Genomic DNA, 11264 nt, shown 5'->3' on the forward strand with positions numbered 1-11264 from the left:
CCAGATGCCACGCCCACACCCCAAAGCCAACCAGTCTCTGGGGCCAACAGGTCACGATCCACCATCGTAGTGAGATTCCTGCAGTCCTTGCAGGGCTGGACCGACGGCTGAGCAGCAGCCTAAACGATCTGGTTTTTCAATGCCCTCAAAGACCCACCAACCTGCCACCATCTTGCTCCTGCCAGGACCTTGCCTTACGGTGCCCCTCTGGCTGGACCCACAAGGACAGAGCCTCACCCTCTGAGAGGCTAATTACTCCAGTCTCACCTGGTCAGGATGTCTTAGTCTGCTGGGGCTGCCATGACAGAGTACACTGACGGGGTGGCTTAAACAACAAATTTATTTTCTCACAGTTCTGGAGGCTGGAAGTCCCGGATCAAGGTGCCAACATGGTCGGTTTCTGGTGAGGGCTCTCCTCCTGGCTTGCAGACAGCCACCTTCTCTCAGTGTCCTCACCCAGGGGAGGAGGAAGAGAAAACAAGCTCTCTCATGTCTCTTCCTTTTTTTTTTTTCTGAGACAGAGTGTCACTTTGTTGCCCGGGCTAGAGTGAGTGCCGTGGCATCAGCCTAGCTCACAGCAACCTCAAACTCCTGGGCTCAAGTGATCCTCCTGCCTCAGCCTCCCGAGTAGCTGGGACTACAGGTATGCACCACCATGCCCGGCTAATTTTTTCTATATATATTTTTAGTTGTCCAGATAATTTATTTCTATTTTTTTTAGTAGAGATGGGGTCTCGCTCAGGCTGGTCTCGAACTCCTGACCTCGAGCGATCCACCCGCCTCGGCCTCCCAGAGGGCTAGGATTACAGGCATGAGCCACCACGCCCGGCCTAAGACACACTTCTAAGTTCTAAGATAAAGCTATCACTTAGCAGAAAGGTTAAACAGAAATATAGTGGCTCTATATTTCTTTATCTAGTTTTTGTGGATTGAGACAGATAGTCAGGAGTGAAGCAGGAACTGTCTCTTAGGCTAACTGCTTTTAGCCGCAGGTGTCTGTCTGTCTGTCGGGCGGGCACTCTTTGATCAGTTCTCATCCTGTGGCTCCATGCAAACCTGCTTTGTCGTACAAAACAGGGAAAGCCAACAGGTTTGAGATGCAGCATCACCTTGGAAAGCAGCTGCCACTGACCTGCCTCGAGATGCCCTCCTGAGGTGAGGCACCTTCTGATATGTGAACTAACACACTCACATATTCCTTCAGGGCAAAGCCCTGCCTGCAAAACTCCTGAAATCATTTCTGTCTCTATATAGCAATGTTAATCTATGGAGCAACAGGGGACCCCTGTTATAGAGAGATGAGTAGGACTGCCCAGTGAGGGACCCTGGTAATGCTCCTGGGTTGCCCGGTAGCCGCTAAGTGAGCCAGGCCTCCCCCTTCCAAGAAAGAGGATCCCATGAGATCAGGACATCTAAGCTCAGCCTCCTCGGTGTCCAACCTAAAATGCTCATTCTCCCTGCAAAGCCAACCTCAGGCTTGCCCTGTAAAGACAGAGAGCTGCTACAGGGGCGAGGCCTTCTGCCTGGGCACAGCCAGACCAGCATATCCAGGGATGCTGAAATCATGGCCCCCACACACCTGACAGCTGTCTGCCATCAGGTGAGGTGTTAGCCCAGCACTAAACAACAGGTTGGGGCAACCGTAAATTCAGAGTGTTGGTTCAGTATTCCAGATTAAAGGTGATCACACAGTGAAAGAAGGTGTTTGTAATGAGGAAGAAGAATGTTTCAGAACCCTGAGCTGGAGACAGTTACCATAACTGAGTATGACAAGAAAGCTCTGAGCCTCCTAGAAGCCAAGGCAAAAAGGGAAATCCAATCCTTATCTAAAAAAATAGAAAGAGTTATAGAAAGCAGAATAGAATAATTCATTGATTTTCAGACTATGCTTCATGGGGGAGGAGGGGGTGACACCAAGCTGTTTATAATCTCCTTGCTCTCATCACCACCTTTCCCAACTTTAATGAGAGCAGCTCAATGTTTATCTGTTTCCATGTGTTTCCATTTAAACACAGATTCCATGGCCAAGAAACAAAAACCAGAAAAGTTCCAAAACCTGGCTTCCAATCCTGGCTTCCACCACCTACTAGCTGTAATTTTAGGAAAAACTGTGCTTCTATTTCCAAAACTGTAAAATAGACATCAAAGTACTTTTCACAGGATTTTCAGTATTAAATGAGATTTTGTTTGTAAAGTAATTTGACTGGAATATAGTAAGAACTCAACCTATAGTGGCTGTTGAAGCATTTGTCACTCCAAAATAAGTCTCTTTGACATAAAAATGATTTTTGAGCTGAAGGCAATGAAGAAGCAGCAAATACAGGAAAAGCTCTCTCTACTTTCCTTTTTATCAGCCTAAAGGCAGGATATAAATTCTCCTTTACTGAAGATGACTCTAGACTTTCACCTGCTCAGAGACGGCACCAGAGGAACCTGCAAACAAATCTGACCCCTTTCATTTTCTTCCATTTTTTACCTTCCCACGGTTTCCAGCCCTTGGCAGCCTAACCCTGCTTTCCTTTGTCCTGTCCTTTCTCCACAAACATATTGTTCTTTGTTGAAGATGCTACATAAGCCAGAGTCCTAACCACTGCTTTGAGTTGCTTTTCGTTGCAGTTTCTCCCATGTGATGTACACTGCACATGTTAATAAACTCTTTTTCTCTTGTTAATCTGTCTTTTGTTACAGGGGTCCATCCCAAATAGAAACTCATGATGATTGAGGAAAAATTCTTTTCCCTGTCCCCTACTGTTAGCAATCATGCCAATTTGCCAGAAAAGAGAAACTTCTTTTCAGAACAAATGCCAAGAGTAATCAGAGCTCAGATAGGCCCAAGAAGGGACATTAATTGCATAGCGTTTTGTTTTCAAAACAGAATTTTTATAGAAAGGGCCGAGCATTCCTCACGTAATTCTGTGTTGCTGAAATCCCAGGTGAACTGCTCACTTCTGGTCCTGCAGGGGGTGTGGGGAAGGGGCTGCGTCCGTGGCCCAGGCCTGGATTCAAGCCCCAGCCCTGCCACTTGTTATTTGTCACAAGCCTGGGCAACTTGTTGGACCTCATTTTCCATTTCCCATATCTGTGACAAAAGTATTGAAAGTGACACTCATTGAACACTGAGTGTCTGTGCCAGGGACTTTACTCAACACTTTATATGAATTATTTCCTTTACTCACTCAAGACTCTTATTACCCCCATTTTATCAGAACCCATGTCTGCCTGACTTTTTTGTCTTGGCAACACTTGCTAGTGGAGGCTGAGAAGGGTGTTTTGCAAAGCACCCACATTCAAGCTGTCCCATCTGTCACCAGAAACATTCTACGAGCATGCTGAGGGCAAAGGCCTTCCTCCTTCCTTGCCAGCAAGTGGCCCAGCCCATGCCAATCTGGCAGAGTAGGCCCCTGGGACAAGAATCCCAGCCCCATTCTACCTGCAGCTTTTAGAAAAACACAGTGCCCAAATGGGACTCAAGGGTCCACATCCTGGCCATCAACCCAGGAAGCTCAGGTAAGGAGCAGGAAGGAGAGGAGCACATATTGAGTACCTGCTATGGGCCTGGCAGGTCCTGTGACATACACACAAAATGCCTAGCCCCAGGGCCTGGCACATTTCAAGGGATGAAACATCCTTCTCCCTCCCTCTCTCTTTTAACAATATCTTGACAGGTGGCCCAGCATGGCTGTTAAGAGTTCAGGTTACAAAGGCAGAGAGACTTCAGATTCTGGCAGATGGGAGGATTCAGCTCTGCCACCTCTCAGCTGGGTGACCCTAGACCCTACTTAACGTCTCTGTGTTCCTCACCTTTCACATGGAGCTTCCAGTAGTACCAGCCTCACAGATTGCTGAGAGCACTGAGTTAACAAACAAGTGTTTTGTGCAGGCACATGGCCAGCACTCAGTAAAAGTTACTCATTATCGTCTTCCCTTTCCCTGGTTGTTTCGCTCTTCATCTCTGTTTGCTGACCTGACCCTTCCAAGTCTTATCCCACTCATTTATTTCTCTCAGTCCCTAGGCTAGTTTGGCATCTATCCCTCCCCATGGCTGGCCCACCTCAAGACCCCCTGCCCTTCCCTTAGTCCTTATTTTTTGGAGAAGTGCCACTGCACACCTTCTTATACCAGCTCTGAGTGCCCCCGTGTTATCTAATCTTTTTACTGCTATTTTAAAACAACTCCTGAGAATTTCTCTTCTGCTTTGATCCATTGACCCAAGACCCAGGGAAGCCAAGAGCATGGGTGTGGCAAGGCTTCCATGTCTGGTTCTCCCCTCCTCCCTGGGTGCAACAGAGGGAATGGCCTGAGGAAGGGTAAACTGTTTTATAAGTTGTCTCTTTAAACTCACCCCTACTCTTTTTGGGAATTAAAACCTACATCCCTGCCAGAGGCCCAAGGGCAGGAGAGCGTCCTTTTTATTTATACCGTAGCAGATGGCTCAACAGAATTGCATGGGCAGAGGTCATGAGATAGTCTTCGCTGGAGATGGGATGGATCAGAACTATCGATTGTAGTTAAACAGCAATAGCCTGAAGCCGAAAACTTCCCCTTTAAAAGCTCTGTATTTCTGCTTATAGGGAAGATGATGGCACCTTAAGATGAGCGTCTCCTCCTCATTTGCTGGCAAATGAATAAACCTCCCTTTCCTTCTCCTCAAACCACTTGTCCTCCTTCTTCTGATGTAGCCTCAGGGACAAGTGCCACACTTTCGGTAACAGGATTTGGCATCCCTGGGTGGTGACTTTTTGAAAGTCGAAGTTTATTTCAAAATAAAAAGTTAAAAAAAAAAAAAAACAAGGAGACGTGATGATAATTGTTACAGCAGGCTGTTAGGTACATGTGGGTTCATTATATTTTTTTTCTCTGCTTTCGTACAGGTTTGAAATTTTGCATAATTAAAAAAAAAGTTTTTAAGCTACAGAATTCAATCGTTCAGTGCAACAAATCAAAATGATCACATCCAAAACACACAGAGCAGGGTCAGCTACAAAGTTGGCAAAGAAACAATTTAAACATGGTGAGTTTATTAAGATGTGGAAACTCTTGCAGAGAGAAAGTAAGCAATTGCCCGCGGTTAGTGAGAACACAAATCCTTGGCAAAAGCCAGACTGGAAGCCAGAACTTTCACTTCCAGGCAGTAGAGTCAGGGCCACCTTCCCTGAAACCGCCGGCCTGTGTAGCCACTGTCCACAGCAACGGGGACTGCCAGGGTCCAACCCCCACCATCCGAGCAGGACCTGCTAGGTGGTAAGGCTCCAGGCTGTGTCACAGGTCCTGCCTCTTCCTGCGGACACAAGCCAGCCACCACCTTGGGGGTACAGTGGGGAGCAGCAAGGCCCCTTAGTGAGCAAAGGCCCCGAATCATAGATGGGGAAGCCGAGGCCCAGGAGGAAGGACACTTGCCCAGGGTCACCATTTCTCAGAAATCCCGCCAGGACAGGAGCCTCAGTCTCCTACTGGCCTGTGGATGTCCCCTGATTTCTTTCCCAGTCTTGCACAAGAGCCAGTCTTTGCCCTCAGAACCTGGCTGAAATTCCGGCTCTGTAATCTATTAACACTCACTGTGCAAACCAGGGCAAGGTGCCATCCCCTCCCTGAGCTTGTTTCTTTAACTGCAAAATGGGGGTGGGGCGGGCTGCATCCTACCTCCCAGGGCTGTTATGCTGGAGGGGGGGGAACCTCTGAGCCTCTCATCCCACCCACCGAGAGGAGACGTGGCTCCCCTCTGGGTCCCCCACAGCTCACAGCCTGACACACGGCAGGTGCTCCACAAAATTTATCCAGGGACTGTCAGGGAAGGCTAAGCATAAGAAAAGTCAAATCTTAAAGCAGAAACATGGGCAGAGAGGAAAATCATGCACCTTACAGAGCAATCCTTTCGCACAAAGACCACCTGAGGGGAGCCTATTAAGTTCAGGTGGTGTTAACAGCTTGAGTCCCCGCAGGGCAAGGGATGAAAGACCAGGAAAGGTGGCAAAGATCGAGACTTCACTTTGGAAGCACGAGTACAAGTAGTCTCAAAGGAAGCCCTGGCTTTGAGACAGAAGGGCTTCATCCTCGCAGCAGGGCAGCCCGGCACGGCACAGCACGCCCACCCGGGGAGGCGGGGAGGAGGGAGAGAAAGCGAGTGAGCCCCGCCATGTGGGCTGCGAGTTCACCTGGCGGTGGGTGTGCCCTTGGACTTCCGTGTCCCAGCCCCCCGGTGGGAGGGGAGAAGGGCTGGACACCCGGCCTGCCGGACGCTTAAGTCTGCAGCCGGGGAGAGGCCAGCTGGGCCTACAGTGTCTGCATAGGACGGAGGTGAGTCAGGAGAGCCTTCCCAAGGGCAGGGGAGGGACTGGGAGACCCCTGGGGACTGGCCCGCCCCAGGAACGGCACCCACCAGCCAGGCCCTGCACTGGGACTTAGGGCCACAGGTCCCAGCCCTCTTCTGGGTTCTGTTTTAGTAGGGGGAGACAGCAGTAAAAAAAAACATAATAAGTGAGTAAATTATCTCGTGTCTTAGAAGGTGATCCGTGAAAAGAAAAGGAGTACAGCAGCGCGAAGGGGATTGGGAACACCTGGGGAGGGGCTTGGGATTTTAAAGAAGGTGGTCACTGAGAGGTGGGGGTGACACTGAGGTGGGACGCAGGGAGTGGAGGTGACATCTGAGGAAAGGGTGTTCTGGGCAAAGGGCGCAGCCCCGGCCAAGGCTGGCGGGGGCAGGGAGGCCTGGGGTGTTAGGGACCGGCAGGGAGGCGGGAGCAGGCGCAGTGGAGAGAGCGAGGGCAGAGAAGCTGGTGAGGTGGGGCCTGCGGGGAACCCAGGGGCAGAAGATGGGGCTCCCTGCCAGCACCGTGCAGTCCTGACTTGTGTATGAATGCCACATGCTACATGTCTGCATGACCTTACAAAGTCTCCTCCCTCCCCAAGGCCCATGTCCTCTCTAGAAAATGGTAAAAACCAAGGTGCAACGCAGGGTTGAGATGAGGAAAAAGGAAAATCAAAAGAGTGGCACCTGCCCGAAAGAGTGGCAGCACGCCTCCTGCGAGCCAGAAACGCAGAGTGGGCTCCGGCGTGCTCCCTGCCTTGGGGGAGGGACACGCCAGTAAATATGAACTTGTCCCTAACACTGATAGCACCTAGTGGGGGCACAAAGGGGTGCTGAGTTCTCCCGGGGTACTGCCATCAGGAGGGTGTCATGAGGGAGGGGTCCCTGGAAGCTGGGGCTCCCCAGGAACACAGGGTGCTGAGCCTTGGCCGGAGGGTACTGCAGGGGTGAAGGGTAGGAGGAGTGAGTGGAGCCCAGGACGGCGGGGTGAGCTGATGCGGGAGAGGGGCAGGCGGCTCCGATCCACAAACAGTGGGCCCCAAGGGCACATCCCAAGCAGGGGAGGAAAACATGATCTGCAGTTGAAGAGCTCACCCTGGCAGCTGGGAGAGCAGATAAGAGGGACGTGGAAGCCAGGCAAGAGATGACAGTGGCCCGAGTGGTAGCCAAGGAGACGGGCAGGAGCAGATGGATCTGAGAGACTGGAGGAGAAGGATGGACCACACCTGGGGGTTGCCTCGCTGCGGCCATGAAGGAGGCCGCACCCACCCTGGCTTCGGGGACACCCCGGGGTTCCGGGGGAACACTTCCCAGACAGAGAGCAGGCTCCCTCACCTCAGCTCCACGGTACCCCAACAGGGCTGACAGAAAAGGGGCTAAATGAGCCCAGAGCTTTTCCCCCAGAAGCCCCCAGAGTGGGGCTGTAGTGTGGACAAAGAGTGTGCTTTGTGGTCAGACTCTTGGTCTGTGTGGCTGGGAGCCACTCACTCAGCCTCGCTGGGATTATTTTCTTCATTGGTTGCCTTCATTGACTTTGCATGCGGATTCCCCCAGGCAATGCTTGAGCAATGGCTGCATACAGTGCCCGGTCCACAGCCAGTGCCACAGAGAGTGGGGAAGGGGAGTGGCACTAGGCTCCTCTCCACCCACAGCCCCTGGCTGACACCTGGCAGTCCCTCCCACACACAGGTTCTTTCCACCTCTCATCCCACCCAATGCTCAGAGCAGACTTTCAGACCAGCCAGACCAGAAGTGTCTCTCCTCAGTCAGCAGGCAGATCCAGGACAGGATGAGCAGCCCAGTGCACCGAGTGTCGTTGGGGGACACCTGGAGCGGGCAAGTGCATCCCGACATAGACAGCGAGAGACACGCGCAGTCCTTCGACGTGGAACGGCTCACCAACATTCTTGACGGAGGTGCCCAGAACACTGCATGCCGGAGGAGAGTTGGTAAGGGGAGGCTGAGGAATGGAGCATCTGCTTTATGCCCCATTCTTTGCTTGGAGGAGAGTCCTTGATTAGCAGTCCTGCCTTCAAATAAACTTTGCCCTTGAAATTCCACTGTTAGAGATTCATTCCTTTGGACCGTAAAGGCACTCTTAACATGCCATTGTTCCCTGAGCTCATCTGAGGGATAGAAGAGACCTAGGCAGCAGAAGACTTGGATGCTGGTTTTTAAATTCTACCATTGCATAGCTTTGTAACCTCGGGCAAGTCACTTTCTCACATCTGATCCTCAGTTGTCTTACCTGTAAATGACAGTAACATCTGACTTCCTTTCCAGGTCCATGAAGCAAGTCAGTGGGAAGATTTGAAGGTGCCAGAAACTTCACCCAGGTCCCTAAGCCCTCTTGTTCTCTGTCCCCTGCAGAGAGCATCATCCACAGCGACCCAGAGTTTAGCTGTCAGGATAATTATTTCATGACCCAGAACGAGCGTTACGAGGCGGCCGTGCGGAAGACATTCCACATCCAGATGCTAATAGAGAGACTGGGCTGGTCGGAAAAGGAATCGGTCTATGCTCACAGGTGCTGACTCCTAGGGCAGCCCCACTATAGAGGAATCTACCTGGGATCACCTGGAACCTTTCTCCCACGCCAGGCCCATGAGCCATTTTCCCCAACAAAGGCAGTACTGGCTGGGAAGACAGGACACTAGCTGCCCCTTCCCTCCTGTGCTCTACCCAGGCTGGGGGCTCCCGGGCCCCTGTCTCCCATAGGCTACTCAACCACAGCATCTCTGCCCCATAGAGCCCTTTCTGGAGACACGGTGTTAGGTGTGCACAAAATCTTCCTGAAAGCCCTCAGGAGCCTGGGCTCAGAGGAACAGATTGCCAAATGGGAGCCACTCGGCAAAACCTACCAGATCATCGCAACGTATGCCCAGACAGAACTGGGACACGGTGAGTGCGGGCTGTCGCATGCATTCTTTAGGTGTGTCCTGCACAACTCCAGAGGGCCCATTCGCATGTCAGTAGTCATAGATTTATATATTTAATAGGGAAATTTCCAGTAGATGGCAGTCAAGGGTCCTTTTCTAATTTACACAAACGTTGTATGCACTACCAGTGGGGCAAGTCGTTCCTTCGGAAACATCGGCATCCATCCCTTGTCGTGGAATGGCTACAGGGCTACAGGGGATGGCGAGCCCCGCACACGCCCGTGGGTGCATGGGGAGGAATGCCCGCGAGTGCAGCTGCGAGCCGGCCCTCGCTCCACGCTGGACTGGTGCCTAAGAGTGCCAGGGCCCCCTGGAAACTGCTTCCCAGGTAGGAACCCCATCTAGGCCCGAGGTCTAATTTCTCTTCTTGATCCCAAGGGACGTACCTTCAGGGCCTGGAGACTGAAGCCACCTATGACCCGGCCACCCAGGAGTTTGTGATACACAGCCCCACGATAACCGCCACCAAATGGTGGCCTGGGGACCGTGAGTATCCCTCCATCCCCATTCCTTGTCTCTCCCCAAGCAGAGCAAAGTTGGAGGGCAGAGTGGCACTAGCTTTGCTGTCCAGCAGACCTCGGATTGATTTCCTTTTCTAGCCTGGTGGCCTCGAGCAGGCCGGTTCCCCTCCCTGAGCCTCAGGTTCTCGCTCCGTAAAATAGTGAGTGGCTGGGAGGTCCCCAAGGGAGTTTTGAAGTAGAGGACAAAACAGACCCAAATTTGGGGGGATGAGGGACAAGGCCACACACACACACACACACACACACACACACACACACACAGCCTAGCCCCAGGCCTTCCCCACGACACCAGTTCCTCTCATCTCCCGAGTTAGTGATGATGCCACCACCAGCGGGAGCCCAGGCCCTGCGATTGCACAGCTAGTGAGAAAAGCACCCTCCCCGCCCCTGCTGGCGCACCCCCAAAGTCTCACTCCCGCCACCAGCGCCCATCATGTCCCCGCCCCGACACCGTACCTCCCCCGGTGACCACCAGGGGGCGCCCACGTCGAGAGTCCCCGGGGCTGAGAGATTGATTTTCCAAGCCCCAGAGAGGGGGTCCTCCGTCCTCACACTTGAGAATTCACCTCTGAGGACACAGCTGTGGCACCTGCGGACCCAGTGAGTGAATGCCTTGTGTGGCAACCATTAAATAAATCAACTGTGAGGAGTCCAGCTAGAGCAGCCGAGAGAGAGAGAGAGAGAGAGAGAGAGAGAGAGAGACAGAGACAGAGAGAGAGAGAGACAGAGAGAGAGAGAGAGAGAGAGAGAGAGAGACAGAGGGGGGAGATACAGAGGGGAGTTGGGAGAGACAGATGAGAGAGACAGAGGAGAGAGAGAGAGAGAGAGAGAGGGGCGAGATACAGAGGGGGAGTTGAGAGAGACAGACGAGAGAGAGAGAGAGACAGCGGGGTGAGATACAGAGGGGCAGTTGAGAGAGACAGACGAGAGAGACAGAGAGAGACAGAGACAGACAGATGGGCGACATACAGAGAGACAGACGAGAGACAGAGAGAGAGACAGGGGGAGAGTTGAGAGAGACAGACGAGAGAGAGAGAGAGACAGAGAGAGAGAGAGGCGAGATACAGAGGGGGAGTTGAGAGAGACAGATGAGAGAGAGAGAGACAGACAGAAGGGCGAGATACAGAGGGGTAGTTGAGAGAGACAGATGACAGAGAGAGACAGAGAGACAGAGGGGCGAGATACAGAGGGGGAGTTGAGAGAGAAAGACGAGACAGAGAGAGACAGAGACAGAGAGAGACAGAGGGGCGAGATACACATGGGGAGTTGAGAGAGACAGACCAGAGACAGAGAGAGACAGAGAGAGAGACAGAGAGAGAGAGAGACAGAGGGGCGAGATACAGAGGGGGAGTTGAGAGAGACAGACTAGACAGAGAGAGACAGAGAGAGAGAGAGAGAGAGAGAGACAGAGGGGCGAGATACAGAGGGGGAGTTGAGAGAGACACACGAGAGAGAGAGAGACAGAGAGAGAGAGAGAGACAGAGGGGCGAGATACAGAGG

General features: G+C 52.2%; 1 protein-coding gene across 1 annotated transcript in view; it reads left to right on the top strand.

The window, feature by feature from the left end:
* The first annotated feature begins 6198 nt into the window (after positions 1–6198).
* ACOX2 (acyl-CoA oxidase 2) overlaps positions 6199–11264 on the top strand; it is a 54471-nt gene continuing 49405 nt past the window's right edge. The window contains 5 exon segments of the mRNA XM_045530727.1: positions 6199–6294; positions 8075–8253; positions 8675–8831; positions 9054–9205; positions 9622–9729. Coding sequence (XP_045386683.1) covers positions 8094–8253; positions 8675–8831; positions 9054–9205; positions 9622–9729 — 577 coding nt within the window. The 5' untranslated portion in view covers positions 6199–6294; positions 8075–8093.

Source organism: Lemur catta, chromosome 18, assembly GCF_020740605.2.
Source record: "Lemur catta isolate mLemCat1 chromosome 18, mLemCat1.pri, whole genome shotgun sequence".
Classification (NCBI taxonomy): domain Eukaryota; kingdom Metazoa; phylum Chordata; class Mammalia; order Primates; family Lemuridae; genus Lemur; species Lemur catta.